Genomic DNA, 24,629 nt, shown 5'->3' with positions numbered 1-24,629 from the left:
TGTGTCGGCTTTTCTGCCCATAAGAGCAGGCCAAGGGTTTGGAAGGGATTAAGCAAACCTGTGGTTTGGCGAAGTGAAACAAAATCCCCACTCTCTGAGCAGTGCCAAAGCACTGAGGGAGGGAGACGGCCCTGGATTAACAGAGAGATGAGAACTCTGACTGGCAGCACGGACAGACTGGAAGAACTTGAAGACATTCCCCTTGGAAGAGGTTTCTGCTCGTGGGGGCTGCACCTTAACTGTCTTTGCACTTGCAGTTTAGACCTTGGAATAAAGCCTGTTCTCACCGGTCCAGGTACAAAGGAATGCTTTTGTGGGATAACCTGAGGTGTGAAGTTCACCCCCCCATGGACGCCGAAGTACTTTTCAGATTTAGCAGCTGTTAGTGGGAAGAGAGGGAAGCAAACTTGTCTGAAGGTACCTGGTTCAGAATAAGAGTGTCCATACAGGGGGTTGTACCAGCAAAGCTAGATCCATATATATTAGTCCAAGGGGGAAAATGTTTTCCTTATAGACAAGGCTAGATGCAGACTCAAGACCATGCTCCTGGCTATCCTGGGAAAAGTTACACAAGGCTTTCTTGTAGCTTCAGGTTTGTCTTTCCCCCACGAGATGGCAGCCTGACAACACATGGAGCAGGGTATGTTGAACCGAGGGCTGGAAGAATGCAAGCTAGGTCTGCAGTGTGTCCTTTATACAAACTACAGCTCAAAACAGCACTGAGGTGTTGAAAAGCAGGATGATTCAACGTTACAGAGAATGAAGGAGGAATGTTTTTATCTGAGGGTTGAAATGAGATGCAGCAGTAGCAAGGCAGACAGACAGAGCCAGGGGGCTGTTCCCCTCAGCAGCTGCAAAGGAAAAGTCTCACACTAAAAGTCCCCCACATTTATCTGCACAACTCATCTCCCTGCTATGGCAGCCCCTGCCCATCAGTGCTTGAATCCAGTTAAACACACCTAAGGCCAGAATGTGCCTCAATAAGCAGCCACTCAGGCTCATCCAAGTCCAGACAGCAGCATTACCTGAGTATCCCGGTGGGCAATGGCAAAGGAAGCTGTTGACCAGATCTTCACAGTGTGCTCCGTGCCGACATGGCTGGGACTCGCATTCATTGATGTTGATGGAGCAGGTCTCCCCTTTGAGATTGAAGGCACAATCCCATTAGAAGGACATCAGTACCTTTAAGCAGCCAGCTGGAGGGCACAGGCACACCCAGCCAAACCTCTTTGCCTCTTCCTTAGCATCTTTCCCTCCAGAGGTGCCAGGGACCCTTCAGAGGCATGACTTGTCCCTCAATATCCACTTGTCTAACAGGTACAGTTATCCCCATTTATAAAAGGGGGAAACTTAGGCACAGAGAGGTGAAGGGAATTACCCAAGATTATCCAATGAGGCAGTAGCAGAGGTGAGATCATGACCCTGTTCCCTCAACAAGCAAGAAACCAAACTCCCACATTCCCAAAGCAGGCCTTTGTTCTGTCCTCCGTGAACCCACACACATTCCCAAACCTATGCTCCTGCAAACAGTTTAAAAAGTAGGGAAAAAGTAGAAGCTCTGTCGAATACCCCAGGGACCTCATGCTCAAGGAGCATATAGGAGGCAAGCCTTTCTTCTCTCCCCCCTCCCTCCCAGCAACGAGCATAGCTGCCACAAAAGCAGCCGCTGCACTATGTGGGGAGACTTAAAGTCTTATATGAGACTGCAGAGAGCTAGACGCTTCCTCCACAGTCTTCCCTGTGCTCATGGGAACAGCCATGAAGACCACCAAGCTCCAGTTGCTAAGTACTTGGCAGGATACTAAAGAAGGGCCCTGAGTGGGGGTGGCTGGAGGGGTTACCACTCAGAGCTGCTTGTATTAGGTGCACACAGCAAAGGAGCACTGTCACATGCCACTGTTTGAGGCAGCTGCCCAGCCAGAACCATCTGGGTGGCTTTCAGTGCATCACTGCAGAGAGCACATCTCCATCCCCTCTGACCCAACCTGTGCAGCTGTCATTCAACAGGGCAGGGCACATGCCATTGTACTACTCACCTTCAAAGCCTGGTTGGCACCAACAGAGGAAACCAGCAGCTTGGCTGTAGCTGAACTCATGGGGGAAGTCTGGCTGCGTCCCATAGTAGCTCTGGTTGGATCGTTCAAAGCACACACCTCCATTGTGACAGGGCTCTGTGGCACACTCATCCACATCCTCCTCACAGCGTTGCCCCACGTAACCTGCCAGACAGACACCAGGGCTAAGACTACACAGGCCTCCATTGGAAGGGACACCAACACACCACAGCTGTGATGAAGGGCCTGAGACACTGCCTTCAGCACAAAGCAGAGGGTCCAGCGTACTCCCCTAGCAATGAGATGGGAACCAGGAGCCAGCCAACAAGCTGGAAAAGGCCTGGAATTGGGATATTTTAGATTGTGCGCCAAGGGGAGCAGCAAGAGCACTGCTGCCTGGGGAGCTGACAACTAAACTGGACCACACAGGATAGCATCAGCATTGTCGAGGGCCTTGGGGGCAGCCTAGCAGATCTTCTTCACCAGGCAAGGCTCTAGTGCTAGGGGAGCTAAGCTAGTTCCCTACCCACCTGGCCAGCAGGCACAGCTATAATTCTTGACCCCCTCCAGACACGTGGCACTGTTCAGGCAGGGCTGGGAGGCACACTCGAGGATATCCAGCTCACAGTGCTCCCCTTCAAAGCCTGTGTCACTGCAGTCACACTGGTAGCTGTGGAGGACAGAAATACAGCAATGCAAGAGTTTGCAATGGCAAAGCGCAGCCCTTTCTGAAGAGCAAGCAAAGAGATTTGTGGGTGATGCCTCCAACCCTTAGGCCCACCCACGAGCTGCGAGAAGAGCAGTTCTGTCTCCACACATAGGAGATCACTGCATATGAAAGGCAAGGCTCAGAGACATGGGCAGCTCCTTCCATACCACCTGCAGCCACCCACTGAACTGGCAAACAGTTCTTGGCATCTCTGGGAGTCACTGCCATTTAGCTTCAAAGACACTGAATGGGCATATGGTGTCAGCGGGGGAAGCCTTCAGGAATACTGAACCCGAATCATCCCAGCACTGATTGCTCTGCAGTCAGTGAGTTATGCCAGGCAGGACTTGGATTCATTTGGGCTATCTAATCACCAGACACAAACAGCCAAAGCAGCACGCATCTTACCTATTAACTAGGTCAAGACACTTCCCGCCGTTGTTACATGGTCGGCTGAGACATTCATTGATGTCCACCTCGCACTGGAGTCCTTCATAGCCTGGCGCACAGGTGCAGGTGAAGAACCCAATGTGGTCACTGCATGTGCCCCCGTTCTCGCAAGGGTCCGAGTCGCATTCATTTATTTCAGCATCACAGTTTACATCTTTGTTATAAAAGACAGAAATAATCCGTGTTAGGGATTGGCATGGAGAATTCGGACCAGCTGGACTTCTGGGCAGAGATTATGAAAGCACCTCTATAAAACCCAATCTGCTGGACCAGAGACCTATTTATAAATGTCACTGTAAGAGCTGGGGGAGTGCCTGGGCAGCAATTGTGCCTGCAAGTAAATCAAGGGCCCTTAATTAGTATTTGTAGCCAAGGCGGTCTTGGGAAGACCTCTGGGTTTTGCTTCATGGACCTCTGACATCAATAACACTAGAAATGCTTTGTGACATTTGGCAATCTCTAGCTGCTGTAGCACGAACTTTCATTCCATTTTGTTGAATTACTGAGGCATAAATTATGGTCATGCTCATCTGCATTCATTAAAAAATCCCAGGATGGCATTTTGGAGGGAAAAATTGGCCATTGATCACAATCCCGTGGCTAACGTCCAGCCTGGAGCTTTGCAGTTTATCTGCCTACTGCACCTTCCCCCATTTCAGCCAGGGAGTGTTCATCTCTGCTGTCCCTCGGTACTGTTAGCCAGCTGCTGCGTTCCACCCCAGAGCCAGCTGCTGCGTTCCACCCCAGAGGTGATTAGGTTTCAGTGGCCGATGAGGTGATTTCTGGATGCCTAGACACCCATGCCAGAAACCATTCAAAGGCCTCGTTAAGCAATATTTATAACTTGCTTTGAAATCCTCAGGAAACAAGTACTAGAGAAGTACAAGGTGCTGGTTGCCATGCTACCTGTTGCAATCCGTCATGGCACTATGAATTACGATAACTGCGCTATTGGCAGTAAGGCATCCATTGTTTTTCCCTAATGTCCAGAGCTCCAGCAATGGAATGGGAGTTCCCATAAAGACCCTCTTGCCCTTTTCCCCACCTCTGTAAACTGCCTGTGGCCTGACATCACCTCTCCAAGAAAGGCACTAGAATGGCACCTGCCAATCCACCTAACCCTCCCTTTTGGCAGAGACTCATCATGCAGCAGACAGGGCCATCCTAATCCTAAAGGAATGTAGGCCCCATAATCTGCTGGATCAAAACCCGTCAATCCTCACATCAAAACTTCCTTCGCTCAAATTCCAGCTGGTCGCACCAGGAACCACTCAGTCTGCTGGCCCAGACTCTGAACCAGGACTATGTACCTAGATTGTGATGCAGAGCCTTGTGTTTGGGACATTGTGTGCTCCTGCAGCACTGCCAGCTGCTTTCACCCCTTCCTGCAGCCAGCAATCCTCCTCACCTCAGGATTTTGCAGGGAAGTGAAAGGGAAACTGGCTCACCAATGCTGAGTTCCATTATACTCTAAATCAGGGGGTATTTTAAACCTTAAAAGGACAATCTGTTGCTGAGCAGGTTCTTTCCCTCTGACCCCGCTGCTCCTTTCACTAGAGAGCAGCTCCAGGAGTGGCCGCGTGCCTAAGGTTGCAACATCTCCCCATTCGCTTGTAATCTGTGGCCCAGCGACCCCCCACATTCCTTTACAGTAACGTAACTCCTGCACAGCCCAGCCAGGGACAACGGGTGAGGCTGGGAAAGGTCGTGCGCTGGCCGGTACCAGGGGGAGGCGAGTGCATCATGGCCACATTCCATTCCCATGGCGCGGCGGGGGAGAGGAGACCCTCGCTCTGCTCTGCTCGGCTGCCCCGCGGCTCGCTCGCAGGTGCAGGTGACACAGCAAACCACCACCACACGGATGCACCAGGGCGAGCTAGTCAGAGGCATGGGCAAAACAAATGCTCTCTGGACTTAAAGGGGTCAGAAGAACAAACCTACCACTAAAAGCTACTTTGCTCCAGGGACTCCTGCTCTAGAGAAATGCTTCAAGGCAGGACAGAGTTCCCTGGGCCTGACTTAGAAAAACTACCTGCACCCCTGAACATCCCAAGGACTGTCATGTTTCTGTGCCTCTCCATTACTCCATTCTGTGCCTCATCCAAGCCAATCACTTCCTTGTCATGTCACACACTGCCAATTCCATATGGCTCCAGGGAAGTTAAGCCTCTTGGTCTGAGCCCACATGCCATCACGTCTCTGGAGGGTGGACTTGTTTAGGGAAGAGCTTTCCTATTAAACATGGCAGGTCTCTGTTTGCAAGGTTACAAGATACCAGAGGTGGGCATGAACAAGACCCCTGGATCCACCCTGCAATCCAAACCCCTCTTTCCCAGGAACAGCAAGCCTGGAGTACAGGTATCTACCTGGCACTGCCTGACGGCAGCTTAACCCCACCACTGTAACAGAGGTGCCCTGAGAAACTCTCTGGGGTTGTGGGGGCAGGTGCCCAGCTGGAGCAGCACAGACAAGACAACAATCCCCCTGACAGACAAATGCACGATCATGAAGGTACCTGTGTAGCCAGGGACACACTCGCAGATATAGTGATCCCTCTCGTTCCGGCAGGTGCCGTTGTTTTTGCAGGGCCGGGATGCACATTCGTTGATATCTATTTCACAGCGGTACCCTTGGAACCCAGGCACACAGAAACATTTGTACTCGTTCACCATGTCCCGGCAGATGGCCCCATTCTGGCATGGGCTGGAGGCGCACTCGTTGACGTCGTGCTCACAATGGTCCCCAGTGAAGCCAGGCGGGCAGAAGCAGACATAATCCTCAGCACGCTGGACACAGGTCCCATTATTTAGGCAGGCATGGCTAGAGCACAGAGAGATTGCTGTTTGGCAGCCTTCTCCAGTCAGTCCTGTTTGGCATTGGCAGGTGTATCCATTTACACTATCTACACATTCAAAATGCGGCTCTTTGCAAGGGTTGCTCTCGCACTCGTTAATATTAACAGTACAATCGATACCTGTGAAGCCAGGCCTGCAGATGCATTCATACTCCTGGAGCCCTCGCACTGTGCTGCAGGTTTTATTGGTGGAGCACGCGTGCACAGCACACGCATCATAGAGGAGTTCACAGTTCGTGCCCGTGTAGGCTAGGGGCTGCTGAGGGCAGACGCACCGGTATCCCCTTCCCAAGTCCTCACAGCTCCCTCCATTCTGACAAGGGGATGATGAACAGCTCTTGACATCTTCAGCGCACGTGGAACCTGTGGAGAAGAGAAAAACTCCTGGTTACCTTGGGCAATGGACTCTTCCCGTAATTATGATGCACATCTGAGAGCTCCCCTGCGCCAATCCCACACCACCAGGGGCTTCACTGGCCTTTTTCACCTAAAAGCCAGCCACTTTTCACAAGCCTTGCGTGGAGACATGGCAGGTGTCCCCTAGAGGAACAGTGTTTGTCCCAATATGTGGCTAGGCAGGGTGGTTAGGTCCCCAGTGTTTTGGACCACAGCAGTCCAGAAGTCTGTTTCACCAGGAGGTTATGATGCTTGCCAAGGAGTACAATAATCTAGCCACAGGACAAAGTGCACATACGATTCAGAGATCCTATGGAAGTTTCTCACCGGTGTTCCAGGATCTGCACTGCCTGTTCCTTCATTTCTCAGCGTCCTTTAAGGTGTTGGGTTTGACCATTAAATCCCCAGAAGGCCCAGGGTTTCCTGCTGGAGAGATGCCTTTCTCCGATATTCTATCCCTTCAGCCTTCTGCCTCAGCCTTTAGTTATATGACTAAATCAACTATTCGATGTGCACACCTAAGCTAGCCTTGTGGATCTCTGCTCACACTGCCTTTACAGGCATTTTCTCGACCCTTCACCTAGTTCAATTATGCTGAACATTAAGGGAACCTGCAACCTCCAGTAAGCAGCAGAAGCTGGTTCTGTAACTAGAGGCCAGGCTGCCCTATTTGGCTTTCAGTGACTCCAGCTCAGTGCCACTGAGGTAGCATCCCTCCCACTTCCAGCCACACCATGCTCCCAGGCAGCAGCTTTCTTTCAGCAAGAACCCCAGGCCATAAGTGTCCATCACCAAGGCCGAACTGCCATTTCACCCACTGTCCCTCTTTGTCCATCTAAAGCACCCAGAGCCCCTGATCACTAAATAAGCACCCTATGCATACAAGGCAAGGGAACAAACTCATGCCCAGATAAGGCATTCTTTGCCAGGGCAGTGAGGAGAAGCAGACAATGCTGGAAGATGTATTGGGTGGGAGGGATTTGGGGTTCAAGGCAACGTTCACATTCAGACCGAGTCTTCCAGAACTGGGGCATGTCCAGAGCAAAAGCACCGCCTCGGTCTAACACTGAGATGCGCCAGCTGCCAAGGTCCAATCCAGATTTCCCCAAAGTTGGGGCATTTGGATCTAAGGGCTTTGTTCATGCCCATCTCTCATATCTCGTAACCCGGCAAATGGAGGTCTTTCAGGTTTAGGAGGAAGGATCTTCCCTAAACAATTCCACCCTCCAGAAACGGGATGGTGTACAGGCTGGAACACCACATCTCACTGACACTGGTGAGACTTCAATCCAATGCCCCTTGCCTTGTGCAAAGAAGGGGAACGGGAATAACACTGGATCAGGCTGCTCAGGAGATGTCATCACTAATGGGAAGCCAGGCTTGGCCTGAATCCCTCCCTACAACAAGTGCAGGACAGCAAAACAGCATGGACAAGGGGACCTGTCCCATCCATCACAAGAGATAGCAGAAAACTGTCCCAAACTGCTGGGACTGTGCAACTTTTGCTGAGAAGCTGGGGAGGGCAGCCACTGCAGACTGCTTTTGCACAGGAGAATGGCACAAAGTGTTTGCAATCAGGAGGTTATTCAGCAAACGTGACAGATGCGCTGGAAACACTTTCTCTACGTAGACTGACCATGGAGCAGAGGGAGAGGACATTTAGCTGCGCAGGACACCTGAGGAATAACTCTCATTCTTCATGAGCTGGCTCTGAGTTTGCCTAACTAAGCTTGCGTGTCCCGGCTCATTAGCTCTTGGAGCCAGCCTTGCTTTCAGAAGCCAACGTGGGCCCAGTCCTTTGTGTTGTCTGCTGCCTTGCTGCATATTTTCTCGAGCCAGCTAGTGAAAAGACCTGCTCTCCCCCATGGCCTGAGACGACACAGTTGCTCAAATGGCCAGCAGCCCCTGCAGCATGCACAGCACCCTGGTACCTGCTTCTCCCTCAGGAAAGCCATTTTAGCATGCTGTGCCCCTTGCTGGGGATTTCCAGCTCAGGGCCTCCCTTTCCCGCTGACCTTACACATTCTCTCCTTCCGGCCACTGTTCACCTCACCCATTTTCGTTATGTTTGTCTTCCTCTGGCACATTTTATACCCACCCACTAGTTATTTGTGTCGGTGGCTTTTTATCAGCTCACCCCCATCCACGCCTGGCTCCCTTTGTATGTGGGGGTGGAGGCCTCTGGTTTGTGAAAGCCATTTATAGCAGGCCCTGGTTTACAAAAGCCTGCCCCTGCCCTGACCTCCCTTAATTCCTCCTCTCCAAAGCCTGGTGAGGTCTCCTTTGAGGAGGAGGTGGGGGGAAGCTCAAGGATTTACTGAATCCTCCCTCACTCCAGCATCCTCCGCATTCCCTCCTCCCATGGGCCTCTCATGTGATGCTGGGGAGGGCTGCCATGCCCTGCACTGTCCAGTGCACCCATTATTCTGCCATCCGCCCTTTTATTCTCAGATTCCCACTCAGGCAGAAAACAGGGATGACGGAATCTGCCTGGAATCTGTTGTAGCAATTAGAGGCGGCGGCCCAGAAAGTTGGTCTGAAGCAGGGTGGCAGACGGGAGCCTTTGTGCACCTAACGAGGTGCTGGTTTCAGCCTCCACCTTCCAAAGGCCCGGTGCACAGGCCCCAGCAGAGAGGAACTAGACCCGCTGCGTGTTCAAATGGCACACTGCCCCTCTCTGCTCCCAGCCCAAGAAGGAGCTCCATCTGCAAGCAAGGCAGCTACTTCCAGGAGTAAGTATACAAAAAAATGCACCTGCTGGAGTGGAGTCAGAAGCAACGCAAGGGCCAGCATGAGCAATGGGCTGTTTGGATGCATCTGCACTGCACCACAGCAGAGCTGGCAAACACTCGTCACCCCAGGGAGCGTCCCAGCTGCTCAAAGGGACGTGTGCCCGGCCCTGCGTTCCTATAAGACCGGGGAGTCCACACTACCCACAGCAGAGCCCAGGCAGGGGGGCAACAGGCCACCCCAGACTGCTCCCTCTCCAGCCAAACTTCCCTCATGACGGAGCAACAGCTGACTTGTCACCCAGTGATTTCCCTCACTATGCTGCCTGTGAATTTTCATGGGTCATTAAGACTTGTCCTTGCCTTTTCTTTATGGCAAAATTCAGGGTGCTGCAGCTACACAGGCATGTGAGCACAGGACAGAACCCACCTGCAGACCATTCCTGTGACAAATATAAGGACCCAGGAAAGCCTCTTCTTCCATCACCACAAGAGAGAAAGGTGCTAAAGAGCCTTTTAGGGGGCTCCATTTTCTTCCAGGTTTACTGTAGTTATTGTCATGGCATCACCAGTTGCTGTGCCAGGCAGGTTGACCCATCACCCAGTCCATGGTTGGAGGCTGCGTGATGAAGGGAGCTGCAATGGTTTGGACACATCACAAGAAGGCTGGACACCCTTGCCAACACCATAACGCAGGGCACGGTGGAGGGAAAGAGAAAAAGAAGCAGACCCAAGAAGAGTTGGGGAACCAATATCAAGAACCAGATGGGGCTTCAGCTGACAGGGTGCATGAAGCTAGCCAACACAGGGCAAAGTGGAAGAGGGTTGTTACAGCATCCAAGGTGCTCCAACAGTCACAGCGGCCTTGGCACTGACTTGACTTGATAGACAGATAATGATTTAGGGATGTCTGAAAGCTACTGATAGACAGATAATGATTTAGGGATGTCTGTAGCCACTGTAGGCCACGAGGCACCAGGAGCAGGAATTCAAAATCTAGAGGTCTGAAGTTCCACAGACAGCGACAGGATGCAGCAGAACATGGAATCTGGTCCAGGGCACCCCCGGATGGATAGGATCAGCATGCACCTACAGCTGCGATAGATAAGGAAAGCAGGTAGAAAGAACAGGATGACCAAAGCATAAGCAACAGGTGTGTAGGAATGCTGTCACTCAATGCGCTCATTAATCAACAAACTGTAAAGGTGCATGGCACCAAATGTGACTGATCAAGAGAAAAGCATATAGGAAGTCACAGCCACACCTGGTACAATAGATATGGGGAGTATATAGGGGCATTGTAATGATTAAGCTCATATACATGTGCTTCTCATGATCATTGCTGCCGCCTTGCTCCATCTGGCAGAGCTCACAGCCACTGGGGCACTTCGCAGCAGTACAAGGTTTGTGCTGGGATAGCGCAATCAGGTCTGGGCCCTACCGGAGCTTTTCTACGGGGTAGGATTCAAGTCCAACACCAGTACCTGCTTTTTTCACTTACAAATGAATCAGAAAGCCCTTTCATACCTTCCTGCTTCTGTAAGAGGCAGCTCTTGGTTCCTAGTGGAATTCAGTTCTTGCCTGAACAGCCATTATTTGCACTCACATGATGGGTTATGTAAGTACAGGATGAAAACTGCAGTCAGGAGGCTAATGGCCAGGGCACAGGATTTGCCCTGATAATTACATTAATAAATATAGAAGAGTTTTAGCCAGCTGTGAAAAATAATTCAAAGTTCAAGCCTAAACAATATGTCAAGAGACATAAAACACAGTCAGATTAACCTTACAAGGATACAATTGTGAACCATGTTTGACTCTGTTGCACAGGTACAAAACACCCAGCCATTTTATTATTTACCAGTGTAACAGAGTAGGAACTTGGAGTGAAATCTTGCCTGAAAGTCAGTGGGAATGTTTCCACTGACCTCAGTGGATCCAGTCTTTCCCTCTTTTGAACATAAGCTGTTTGGGACAGGCAATGGTGGTGATTATGCAGCTGTATGATGCCTCCCACTGGAATAAATGGGGCCCCAGATGCTACCACAGCACAAGCAGTAAGCAAGTAAAAATAATGAAAGTGCTTGCTACCCTGAGTGACAGGGAGCTGATGGACTCAAGGAGGGCAGAACAGCAATTTATCACATCAAAGCCAAACCCTGTGTGTTTGTATCTGTAACTCTTCTCCTTAGCAAGGAGGCTGACCAAGAAGAGAAGCTTTTAGAAAACGGAGAGAGCTTTCTCAAGAAGAAGGGGAAGCAAGTCTTTCTCTCCTTCTCCAAGTTTTATGCAGATACAACATAAGTATAGCTCAGTCCAGTATGGGACTTCACTCCCAGGGTGGAGTAGAATTTTACATACCAATGTGTCCTCTTCAAAGCAGCTCTCTCACTCTCTCTGATATAGATGCTTTGTTACTGACAAGTGTTTCATGCTTGTGGGGCGCACACTTCTGCACTTTTACCTTCTGTTTTTACCTTTTTATAACAAAGGTTTAAACAGTCTCTTTCACACATACACTCATGCACACACGTGCACACTAACACCACTGACTTGAAGATTAAGTCACTTGGAAGTGCAGCACTCTCAGGTGTAGTTCTAGCATTTCCTCTGCTGCAGAGAGGAGAGTTCTGTTAAGATCTGTTCAAGCCGGTGCTATTCTTTTGGATGCAAACCTCACTATAAAAGGAGAATTAGTAGACCAGTCTTAGGAGGTGGATTTTAGCCACATGGGAGAACAGCAGATGGACACTCCTATTCCACTAACCCACGTGCACCCAGCAAGCAAGCAGAGAATCTGCAGGGATTCAATACACCAAGCTGGTGTCGTGTAATCAAACCATCCCTGACTTCATGAGCTACGGTCACCTCTGAAGGAGAAACTCCAGGGGCTCCATGCTGTGTGATCTTGAAGAACATGCCCCTTTTAAACTCCAGTTGTGGTCTTCCTGGGGGTCAGTGCCAGGGACACACACAATATTTGTTCTTAACTATTCATTATGAGGTCTGAATACGTATACAATATTCATTAGCAAATTAATAACACCCTTCACTGCGGCACAATACACTAGTAGTGGAGCCTGTCACCCCAAACCGAGCTGCAGCACAGACTCATGGAACGGGAAGGCCTGATCACAGAAGCCACTGCACAACCAGAAAACCACCACTGTTTTCTACAAAAAGCCTGTTTTTGGATTAACAAGGGCTACTTGGCCTTTTCCTACATGTGCCATAAGAGGAACACGTTCAGCAGGCAAAACCTGATGTAGAAAACATGCCGGGGCCCTGCCAGCCTACCCCGAAATTAAACTGGAGGGGGCTATGTTTCCTTTCAGAAATACGTTCCACTCATTTAGTGGTGGATTAGGATGGACTTCAAAGGCTAATGCGGAATAGGAGTCAGATATAAGCCCTCGCTGAGTCTGGTTTTGCACTTAATGGTAGCTTGCAAAAGAGTGTTTTTTTTAAGATGGGCTTTGTGACCCTTCCTGCCCTCTCAGGACGAATAGCGAATCCCAGCAGACTATATTGTGTGATTTTATTATTTTGCCTGGACTTTACTTCACAAGCATTAGGGATCTCAGATTTAAGTTTACTGGAAGACCTTGTGGGATTTTAGCAATATGTCATGATCTTTCGCCTCTGGACAGACACAACAGGGGATCTTTCTTTGCCAAAGGCTTTTTTTCCCTACAAAATACCTTGTTGCTAGAGCTAAGTAGTTATTAACCCATAAGAATTCCCAACCCCACAGTTTTAAACTTTGACCAAAAAGCCCTTCCCTTCTCAGTTTCTCAGGGGTCTGCTTCAGTTCTCTTGGGATTTTGTATTCTCCCTAGTTCAAGAGTCCCAAGACTGTTGCTAGACAGGATTAAATTTCTTGTTAGGAAAACTCAAAGATGTTTTAGATTGATATTTTCCAACATAAAAAAAAATCTAACAACAAAGAGAAAGAACCAAGACTCATGGCAGTCTATCCACACACACCTGTGCCAGCATTAGGAGGAGCAGACTCCAAGTCCTTTTGTTGACTGTCTGCAGATATGCTCAGCTGAAAAGTGCATCTCTTTAGAGGTAAACTGTGTCCCACTTGCTGTGCGGAGAAGACTAGAGCCAAAGCTGTCAGTTGAATAATCTTGCCAAAGGTTGAGTCACAGTGGTGAAGCATCTTGCAGCTTCCCACCCACAGAGAAAGGAATTTGGGGTGGACCAGCAATGGATATGGGAGATTTTATGACCCCACAGGTCCTGCTCCTTGATTAACCTTTCTTGTCCCAGGTTGACCAGAAAAGTCTCTGCTACTAAAACTGGTATAAAGCAGAAGACAAGACCCTTGACAGGAGAAAGGGGTCCTGGGAACTGTCATAGACTATGCAGGGCAATGGGTATCAAGGGAAGTGGAGAATGGCTATGGGTAAGGAAAGCAGCAGCACCTATTCCTCCTTTCTAAATCAGAAATTTTTTTAATCTCTTCTTGGGTCTCCCACGACTACCACCACCTCCACCTACTGTTTGCAAAGCCCTGTTAGGAGGTTGAATGTGTGAACAGCGATTTCCCCAACAACCAACCTACTCTGAGCAGAGTTGGGATAACATTGCAGCTTCTGGGGCTCTCTCTCTTCTACTGTTCTCATCACAGTTCACCAGAAGGCACTCACACCCAACTGGGAGGCAAGGGACTGATCAGTCACTCCACAGCGCCTTCACTGGGTGCCTTGAGATTGCTCTTTCTTCCAGCTGAACTGCAAGCCAAACAGCCCTGCTAGCTCCACAAGCTCAGCAGGACACTCAGCTCCTTGCTTGCCATTACAATAAGTTTCCATCTCTCTGAGCATATTCAGAGTCAATCACCCACTTGGGTTTCATTTCCAGCAGCTCCAATCACAACCAGGACCCTGATGAAAACATTCAGGATCCCTAATGTCTGCAAATGTTAGACATCCATTCTTTGGCAATAGAGTGCTTTTGCACTCATGAAGGGATAGTGATTTAAGAAAGAAGCCAGTTTGAAGCCCTAAGAATCCCTTCTTCACCCAATGTCATCCAATAACAAGGGCCCCCATTCCTCACACCCTGCCTCCACGCATGTCCCTCTCACTTTGCTCCAGGATCCATAAATCAGGCTGCAAAACCCATAAAAGGCAAAAGCATCATTTAAATTAGCTCCACTAGCCAGGTTATCCTAGAAACATCTTAGATCTGGACCCATACCAGCATCTAGCATTTCTAAATTGTTTGCCAGAGAAGTGTACCTCCTCTTTAGTAGCATACCACTTCCTTACTGATTCCCTAGTACCTTCTGCACTGTGCCCTTCAAAACATTCAATGTCATTACCCCCTTGTGAGCCAAGCACTATCCCCATTTTAGAGATGAAAGAGGTTCCCAGAGGCTAAGTGACTTTTCCAAATGTGTGGCAGAGCCAGGAAAAGAAACCAAAGAGCCCAACTCCTGGTTCTAGCCACTAAAAGTCCTTTTAGTTTCACAATTAGGGTTTCTAGTCAAACCCAAATGGAAGGGATGCTCCATTCCCTAGGAATATGAACTTGCAGACACGGAGCAGTATGCATGCAGAAGCTCACCTCTTGGGTATGAGCAGGGGCAGGCTCAGGAAGCTAGTGGGAGGGTTGGATACACCATTCTCAAGCAAGTGAATGAAAAGACCTTCTTCCCAGAAACAATTTTTAAAGGCCAACACTGTTGACTCATGAAGCAGCTGACTCCAGCCCACTTGTGGGGAGGAACTGTTCTTAAAAAAGTATCTGCAGAAGAACAAATCTGTACTACGAATAGATAAGTGAGGGGGGAGTTGATTTTTTCCATGGATGATTTGTTGCTAAGACATCACACGGATGAACGGCAAAGACTGACCCCAGCAGAGGTATGGAAGACATCTCCCACCTCCTCTCCTGGGTTGGAGTGACTGAACAAAGCACGACATGGGGATTTATTTTAGATACAGTATGGAATAAGAGGATTATACTCTTAGTGATGGCAGAGACAAGCAAAGCACTTGAGCTCATCTGCATAAACAACAGTGATAAAGGGGTGACTCACAAGAGGTGCTGGGCCCAGTCCCATGTCAGGGGTCAGGCAAGATGCCTGTCACTGCCTCTGCTACAGCAGGAGCCTCCACAGGTTTGTTCCAACACCCCTTGGAGCCAAACAAAGCCAGGACTTCAGCCCCTGGGATCCTGCACATGGGACTAGGGTCTCTGTAAATGGTACAGATCTGTTTCCACCCCAGCACTCCACACACAGCCACTGGTAACCCTCTGATGTGGGTATGCTCCCCATTTTACAGAGTGGGGAAACTGAGGCAGAGAGGCTGATGTGAGTGACTTTCCCAGGTTTATTTGGGGTCTTGCTCAAAAGACACAATGAGATCTTGGCAACTCAGAATGCAAAGACCTATGCAACCACCACTATCCTGGGCTCACTGTGGCCTGCATCTGTGCCACCCAACAAACCCACAAATAAATGAGCAAACTTCATCCCCAGACAGTGAGGAGAAGCAAAACAGGGTTGTTTTTAACATAAAAAAACCTACCATGCCAGGGGCAAATTTTGCCATAGGCAATGGCTCTCACCAGAGCCCAGGGTGCACCAGGGCATCAGCTGCCTCCTTCAGGAACAGGCTGGGGGTGATGTGAAAGGAAAGCGGTTCGTTCTCCTGGCCTCCTCCAGAGGTGCTGCAGAAAGCACACGCGAGAGTCCAGAGCCTCTGGCCAGCAGCTGAAGATGTGGTCTTGAACCCATGCTTGCCACGGGTGGCTTGGGCCTTGTTCTATGTTATGCTGACATTTTCCTGCTTCAAACAGCCTGCACTGATTGAGAACAAGAGGGATCGAGCCTGCGAAGCGCCCATGGCAAGCGTTGGACGTGGTTAGCTTGGGAATGCAGCTGGCCTCACAGGAGCACTCAGTACCAGGCGCACGTACAGGACAGATTCCACTTCAACAGCTGAGACGGCTGCTCCCACTGGCTCCTTAAATGTCATCCTAACATTAACCACACGCATGGCACCTGAAGCTTCAAACTCCTCCGGGCAGCTCCATGGATAAGGGTCCTCCGACCTGGTCTTAAACCCCCACTTAAAATTCCAGCAGGGAAACAGCAGACATTAGGCTTATCTGCCCAAGACATCATCCTGCTTCCTTCGTGTTGGAGGACACCTTTGACACACAATAAAAAGCAGCAATGGGCTGTTTAAAGCAAGCACATTTAAAGGGAGCAAAACAGTCTCCACACAGCAAGAAGTTGCAGTAGTGGGGGGACGCTTTCTGAGTGAGATTTATCCATCTGAACACCTGCGTGGGCACGTGCACTGCAACTGGGAAGCACGTTCATCCTACAGCTCTCTCCTGCTCTTCCAGCAAACAGACACAATCATCCACAGCTATTATCCAAGGAAGGTGGCCAGCAGTCAGGATGCCTGCAGGCTATTCCCCAGCCTGACAATAACTTTGTTGGGGCTTAGGCAAGTCTGGCACATGTTGTGCTTGAGTTTACCCATCTGTTTGAGAGAGAAACTACGCACCTTCCCAAGTGCTGTGAGATTTAATTAGTTTCTGGAGAGCTTTGGAGTCAAGGCATAACAGAAACAGAGAACATTTTGCACATGCTCGTGCTACAACTATTTAAAGAAACTCAGGGTTTTGCTGCTTGTATCCAATTTACATTTGCAAGCTTCACAATTAAATGCCTCTGGACAGAATCCCAAGTGCAAGTCACCCAGATGCAGACTCCAGAAACTTGTCTAGTTCCACGCAGTCCCATGCGACACCAGGTCTGTAGAAACTGGACGTGCCTCAAGAAACAGGAGAAGAGAGGACGCAGGTGCCAAGCAGGACACTGTACCCAGGTGAAATGTGGGGACCTCAGCCATGACAGCAGATACTGGGACCTTTTTTTACCCTTGGCCCAAACCAAAGTGTCTGCCACCTCACTCTTGGGAAACAGTCACCAGCGGATGAGACATTTAGAAGCCAGTCAGCATAAGTCTGATCTCTCTCGCTCTTGTTCGCTTTCTCCCTCCAGGGAGGTCAGCATGGTCCCCACCATGAGCTCTTGCAGCTCCCCACTATCTCCAGAAAAGAGCCTGACAGAGGAGGCGGTGATGCATTGTATCAGGCACCCAGGCTGTGATGTTTTTAACTGGTAACCAGGGCCAGACACAAGCCTGATACTGTCTCTCCATGACACAAGACTGAAGATAGTCAGGTAAAGGAATGTGCACCCCCCCCAGCCAGGGGCCTTTCACTGCAAAGGGAGGGGAAAACGGAGAGCTGATATGCCAGAGCTCCCAGTTTCAAAACACGCTCACACTAAATGCACAGCAGGATTTAGCCTCCTGTCCGCACAGTTTGCTATTTTTTAAGGCAAAGTATGTTGAATTATTAAAAAATGGCTATTTTCTGGTACCCAAAACCATGTAAGAGAGGAACTTGATGCCTCTGGGACAAATACCTTGGCACAGAACGGCCACCATAGGAGGCCCGTGGATTTCCCCAACGCCTGCATTATTTCAGTTTCAGTTTTGCTTCTCGCAACCATCCTGCATACAGAAGCCACAGGTTGGCAGGTTTTTTATTCTCTCAGTTATATTTCATCTGTCCTGTTCATGTCTGCAGTTGGAGGGAAAGTCTCCATGCAACCAGGCGCTGAAAATAGCAGGTCTCCCACTGGCTTCGCAACTGTGGTGCAACAGCAAGTGAGCTTGGGAAGCCTGCAAGCAGCCGAGACCTGGAGGATCAAAATCCCAACCTGGTGCCGTTTCCAGCAGTTCTGTTGTGCCCCTGCTCTCACCCCAGCACTTTTCCTGCTATACTTCCAGGTTGAAGCTGAAGGTGAAGTAGGAAAACTCCCCAGGTATCTAAACAACATTTAGAGCAAGACAGACAACTCTGCTGACACTTCGAATAAAGAAATGGAAAGAGTTATGTTTCCATGGCAATAGAAAGGCATGTGCTTATATTAGTAAATCCCTGCTGACCTCTGCTGATCTTTCTCTACCCTGGTCAGTGTAAGGGATTAGCAGAAGGGCACACTCCCAGCGTCCACTCAACAGGAAGGGAAGCAGGGCAGGCCTGCAAGGGGCTTTCTTGCTGTTGGGTTGCCTCTCCCCGCCCCACTGACCGCTCTGGGGAAGCGTTTGCCATGCTCCTGGCGACTCGAAGCATTCAGCAAGAGACAGGGAGCAAGCATGGGGGGGCTCTTGCAGAAAGGGTTTTTTAAAGGAACTTCCAAGGTGCCATGAAGCTCTTTGGGGCTTTCAACACAGGGGTGGTGACCCAGTAGCTCTTTGGCATCTTTCACTGGCACAGACTAAAGTCCGTGGCATTTTAAAAAAGCCAAGCAGAACTCCTGACATTAATCGCTTAAGCACCAAGACCATGGCCATGCGATTCTTTCCAAGCACTGAGGGCTTTCCAGAGCATTGGCTAATTCCCACTGATCTTGCTTTGGCCTGAACAATTCCCAGTTCTACATCCTTTCTAGGTGCCCCCTTTCCATGGACTTTTAACAGACGATTTTTCTGCTCAGCTTATATAGTCTGGATACAGGCATGGAGGCTTCCCAGAAATGTTTACCTTCCAGTGACCACCACCCAGCAGAGGGGCTGCCACCGCTGCTTTGTACAAGGACTGAGCACCTGTTCCCTCATTGTTCTCCACGGATTAGGAGAGGCTCTGTTGAACTAGGTCTCCTCCCACAAATAAAATCTTTATTTGATCTTGCTGATCTACTGATAGATCACATCGCTGCCAGACGCTGAAGGATTCTTCTGCTTTCAAGGCATCGCCGCCCACTGGACAGCCTCCTTGGTGGAGGCTTATAGGGCACTTGCTAAACCTTCCAGATTTCTGGAAAGAGATTGGAGGAAAATCTGCAGAGATGATGATGATTCATTAAAAATTCCTCCTACCCGTTTTCCATAGCAACAATTCAAGCTTTTACACTGCTGTCCAAATAGCACATGAAGCAGGAGGCCTGCTGCAGCGAAATGGAGGCAACGCTTGGGCAGAAGTGCCATCCGTCAGGTGAATCTAAGTGTCATTCCTATTGTCGCAGGCGATCATCTTGACAGATCTGACAAGCTTTGCTAAGATGACTACGACAACGTGACAAGGGACCTCAAAAGAAAACTCAGGGCAATCCAAAAGCCGTGCTGGCAATTCATTCGACAAAGGGCCTGTCTACAAGATACCACAGCTTTTTGGCAGAACCGGGGTGCTGTCTCAGCCCCTTAGCCAAATCCTAAACTCAGCAGAAATCAAAATGCTGTGGGTACAAGTCTTGCTCTACAGTGGGCCAGGGTAACTCCTTGGAGTTCAACCTTTGTAAAGGAGATCAAACTAGGTCTTTCCTGCCTCAGCTCACTGTGTACTTTAACAGCTGTTAAATCCCACCCCAGAGGTGCCTGCATGTTAGCACATATGTACACAGACAGAGTCAACATGTCAGCTTATATGTGTAAAGCGGTGAGAAGAGAAGAGTGGGACTTCCCATCAGGAAGTCAGGGTTGTATGCACAGTACCTCAGTTTCTCCTTGTGAAATAAGTACAATTGTTACCTACCTCAAAGGAGGAAAAGGCCAGCTCTGAGTAAGACCTGGAAGAGGATACAAGAGCTGTAATTCTGTGTTTTATGGCTGCTGTAATTACCCTGCCCCAGTAAATCTTTGATCTTTTCATCCTCATTGCACCCCAGTATCCCCTCTCAGCGAGCCCACCTCTGGGCTGACCTTCAGGGTTCTCTGATCTCCCAGCCACTTCCACAAACCAAACCCTAAAATTTGGGGTTTCCTTTGTATTCAAGGAGCCAAGTTTGCTCCCAAGCTTTAATTTCTAATTCCAATCTACAGACTTTGGCAGTCAATACAGAGAGTGGAGAAGGGAGCGCCGCTTTGTCACAGGGCTTTGAACAGCCTTTGTGAGCCGAGCTGTGTGTTTGTCAGAGCTAATCTCAAGAGCCTGCCCTGGGACAGATAGCAAAGCACCAGAAGAAAGGCTTGTCTGCATGTGTCCCTCCTCAAGAGGTGGCCAAAGCATTTGCCAGACCAACGGCACGTGACCTAAAGTGCTGAGTTGTGTGGGACTGAAAACGCAGGGAAGCTGGGGTTTACATCTGCCTTCCAGAATCTGCTTAGCGAGACGCCAAATCAACTTGACCCGCGTTAGCCAAGTGCTACTCTGCCCTTTATGCTGGAAGCAGCAGAGTTGGGTCCATCCAGAGAACCTGGTCTTATCCCCACAGGGTTTACTTCACAACTGAGCGCTGGGAGCAAACGGGGCCCTGGTTACGTCACAGCGTGGCCCAGTGGGCACACCTGGGGACTGGACATCTGAACTGTTCTCAAGCACAGTTTGACTGTTATCCTGAGGAAATCACCCAGCTTCTATGCCTCAGTTTCCCCTACATATAAAAAGGATAATAGTTACCTGCTGTATAATGTCAAGGAGGGACTTTTTTCCTAAAGTCCTTAGAAATCCCAAGGTGGCAAAGGAAGGCAAAACATTTACTACAACTCACTCTGGTAGCAAAACTCTCCCTGCAGAGGGGAACTAGTTGTGTCTCTATGAAAATTATGCCTTCTGAGGATTTTTTCTCATTCTTCATCGACAGGACACCTATTCCAGCTGTAGCAGGAAGGGAGAAGTCCTCTGTAAGGTGTCATCTACAGAAAGGCTTTGCCCAGGCAAAGCGAAGCAAAACTCCCCAAGGAGCATCCCAAGCCCTGCACAGGCATGGGGTGAGCAGTACTGTGAGCCATGGGCCTTCCTTCTGCACAACACAAAGCCACCATAATTGCTTCACACTTTAAACTAGTAGCTATGGTTACTAGGCACAAAAGCCAGCCCTGCTGCTTCCCTGTGGCCAAAGGAATTCCAGGCACTTGGAGCCAATGCACCAGACAAAGAAGTTGGTACAGGGGAAAGAATAACTCCCACAAAAAACAAAACTTAGCTCAACGGATGCATACGTGGTCTGGGAGGAGCAGAGCAAGGCAGAGGCAGGATAGCTGCAAGGGAAAGGACTATGAGGGCACAGAAAGAGCTGAGGGCTCCCTAGCTTTCACGAAGCGATCTTATTGCAAGTAAAAGTAGGGACTAGCAGCAAAGCACTCGTGGATTCAGTAGTTCACTGTTCCTAGTTCCCCTCATTTTCCCCTCACTTTTTTGCATGCTGGTGCCAGACCATTGCTGCCCTTGCTAGGGAGGACTGCAGGCCCTGGCCCAGCAGCCCTGCAGAGGGCTAAGGATGCCAGTTCAGTCCCCATCTTCCTTCCCATACAGAGCTGGGCTTGTTCCTGACACAACCTTATAATCCCTAGATGACAAAAACAGATGTCTAGGCCCAGCAGATCCCCAGACACCCATTTCTGCAGGAACATAGGGAAGTCTATTTTCCAGAGAATGCAAGAAATTAGACCCAGGAGCGAATTCTAAGTCCATGAGGAAAAATCTTCTGCATACCTTCAGAGGCCCAAAACAGCCAAGTACACTCCCAAGTGACAAAAGTTTCAGGCTTGAAAGAACATTCAAAAGAAAGCTCTGCCAATATGATGCCCTCTTTAAGCACCTCAACGCCCCCTCCAGATAAAGACTGGATGGTCTGAAACTATTAAGGGTTTCTAAAATGAGTGCCTTTCACCTCCTGCCCTTCCCCCATGCACCCCCCCACACGCATTTTATAGTAGGATTACCAGCCAACAGCACACATAGCTCATCTCCCCTGGAAAGCACTGAAATCTCTTACCTGTTTGTTCTACATTGATGCAACTGTGAGATCTAGGGGACTTTACTATAGGGTTTTGTTATGGAGAACAGTTACTGCAATCACCAACTACTTAATTGCACAAACACTTCTCTAACCTCCCTAGTGCATAAAGATACACACCCACACCCAGACACAGCTGAAGTCTAAAATGCCTGTATATCTTCCAGATAAGTTTCCAAGGTTTGCAGGTACTACTTCAAAAGCAACATTTCAGTCACTTCCACAAACACTAGCTCAGGCAGACAGTGGAGCCAATGTTAGAGCACATTAGCTGGGTAACCATGAGACAGAGAAAAAGAAAACTTACCCCAAAGCAGGAGAAAGAGCGGGAGCAGGGCAGCAGCATGGTATGCCCTGGATATAATTCTCTTTAATTCCATTGCGAGCATGAGAGTGCCTGTTCTGAAAGCCTCAGGAGAGAAGCAGCAGCTGGGAGTTGGTAGGTGTGGGCTCTCCCCACATCCTGGACTTTGGAGAGTTTTTCCTAATAGAACCAATCACTCCACGCGTTGCCGATTTAGGGACTAGCACTAACGGGGTGGACAGAGTCGCTGTCCACTTTGAAACGCTTTACACATGCTGCTGGAATGAAGCAAAAACCTTGCCTGGATCACACGGACCGGACTGAACGGGACAGGCCAGCTCAAGAACATACACGCCAGCCCGCATTGCCGGAAACACTGGGGAGTTCAGGTAGGCGAGCAAGAGGGGAACGGCATGCTAGGCAGCACAGGACAAAGTGGAGAGAGGCTGGTATTTTATGATCTCTCCCCACCACAGCTGGTGAAGCCAGTGAGCTCCGTGGCTCAGCTTCATGAACCAAGAGGCAAACAGAGTGAATCAGATCCAGGAAACCAGTTTCTATACCAGCTATTGCCTGGAGGAAAGCCCCAATGTGCATGAAGTGCAGTTTGCCCACGGAGATGCTAACAAGGCTTTGACTAGGCCCAGATTGCTCCACCCCAGTATTGCCGCTATCGGATGCACTGCATTTCCTTTGTGAGGCTCAAAGCAAAGCAGGAGGTGGGGACTAGATATACAGACATGGGAACAGTGTCAAAGTCCCATCCCCACTCTAATGCCAAACCTCCAATGGCTTTAGGCAAGTCACTCAACTGCTGTGCCTCAGTTTCCTTACCTGCCAAACAAGATCAGTTATTAACCTACCCTTGATGGGCACTGCGAGGATGCTTCTGTGACTGTGCCAAAGATCTGAGGCGGCAAAATCCAAATTCCATTTAATGCCTTTCCAGAACAACACAGAAATTTAAAAAATACTTAAATTCCATGCTGACAGCCTTTGTATCCTGTCTCCTTGGAGAAGGGCTGTGCAGGGAGTTGCCTCCCCTGGGACTAGCTAATCCAACAGGCCAACATCAGTGCAAGATAAAGTGAGACAATGGACCAACAGACCTTCCCCTTTGAGCTGCTGCATCAGACCAAATCCAGGGTCCATCTGGCTTAGCAAAGTGTCCCCATCAACAGCTCACACCAGGAAATGTCTGAGTTCCCACTGAAATTAGTGGAAATTTTGCAATTAAGTTCAGGCACACAGCTTAGATTGCGCAAGAAAAAAAAAGAGCCCCCGACTAGAATGTCTGAGCATTGACAAAGTAACTGCAAGCAAAATCCAGGCAGAAGCACCCATTCTCCATCCTCTCCAGCCATGGCCACTGAGACTAAGAGGAAAGGCTACCTCTTCACCAGCCAGCCTTGCTGTTCTGAACTTGTGGAGTGGAGTTTGTTCCCGTTTCCAGCAATATCCCAATTCCATAGCCAGGATCTTGCTGTAGTAAAAGCTGCTGCCATGAAGCTTATGCTTTATAATCTTCTAATCCATTAATTTGGTGTAGAAACTGGAACACATGGACATACGGGTGTTGGGAGCCTTAATCAATGCATGTTCAGAAGACAACTGAAGCTACAGTAAGGCAACATATGGATGCCATTTCAGTTGCATACTCCCATTTTAACCCTGCTCCTAATCCGTTGAGTACCTATCATATTGAGCCAGAGGTGGGTGCATGATGATAGCAAATTAAGTGAGGTGCCTGGAATTTAAGATCATTCAGAGATGTACACTGCTGTCCCACTTAACTGGCAACTAAAGGTATCAGAGAGGTGTTATGCGCCTTCCTGCTTTAGGCCATAGGAGCAGGGGCTGCGGTTCTTTCAGCACCAAGGAACCAGCTGGCTAGTGCAAGCAGCATGACTGTGCTGCATCAGTTTCCCTTCCTGCTAAACCACCAAGAAGAGATGATCCAGCTGGAAAGAGTGACAACTCCACAGTTCATGGGCTTCAGTGGGAGCTCAGCATGTCTGAGAAATCAGGCCACAAGTATCTGTAACTTCTCTCTGCTCCAAGCATCCCAAGAGGGATCCTCCCATTCAGGCCTTCCCTTCCCTAGGCTGCTGACTATGCCCTGGGCTACATTCTCCTCCAAGTCATCTGGTGTAAGAGCACATGTGCTGTGCTCCATCCTCTGCGCTCCACCACCCATGCTGCGCATATGCTCACCACTCTCATGTCTCCTCCTGAGGAAAACTCTATCATTCAGACATCAAGAAAAAGAAATGTTTAGTCCTACTCAAGCACACATGCCCAGGGTCCACAGTTCAAGACTCTTCCTGGAAAAGAAGAAGAATACCACCAGAA

At 49.4% G+C, this 24,629-nt stretch overlaps 1 protein-coding gene across 2 annotated transcripts in view; it reads right to left on the bottom strand.

The window, feature by feature from the left end:
- CRB2 (crumbs 2, cell polarity complex component) overlaps window positions 1-22,559 on the bottom strand; it is a 43,334-nt gene extending 20,775 nt beyond the window's left edge. The window contains exons 1-6 of one of the 2 annotated variants that reach the window (XM_019541010.1): window positions 22,281-22,559; window positions 5,729-6,430; window positions 3,172-3,367; window positions 2,585-2,724; window positions 2,037-2,219; window positions 1,026-1,139 (exon numbers count right to left, since the gene is read on the bottom strand). In XM_019541010.1, the coding sequence (XP_019396555.1) occupies window positions 1,026-1,139; window positions 2,037-2,219; window positions 2,585-2,724; window positions 3,172-3,367; window positions 5,729-6,430; window positions 22,281-22,362 (1,417 nt within the window). In that variant the 5' untranslated portion in view covers window positions 22,363-22,559. The remainder of the gene's footprint in view (window positions 1-1,025; window positions 1,140-2,036; window positions 2,220-2,584; window positions 2,725-3,171; window positions 3,368-5,728; window positions 6,431-22,280) is intronic. The other variant, XM_019541008.1, reaches the window with a different exon arrangement.
- Between the last annotated feature and the right edge of the window lie 2,070 nt (window positions 22,560-24,629).

Source organism: Crocodylus porosus, unplaced genomic scaffold (assembly GCF_001723895.1).
Source record: "Crocodylus porosus isolate Cpor-Errol unplaced genomic scaffold, CroPor_comp1, whole genome shotgun sequence".
NCBI classification, from domain to species: Eukaryota; Metazoa; Chordata; order Crocodylia; family Crocodylidae; genus Crocodylus; species Crocodylus porosus.
This window is presented reverse-complemented; position numbering and strand designations above follow the sequence as displayed.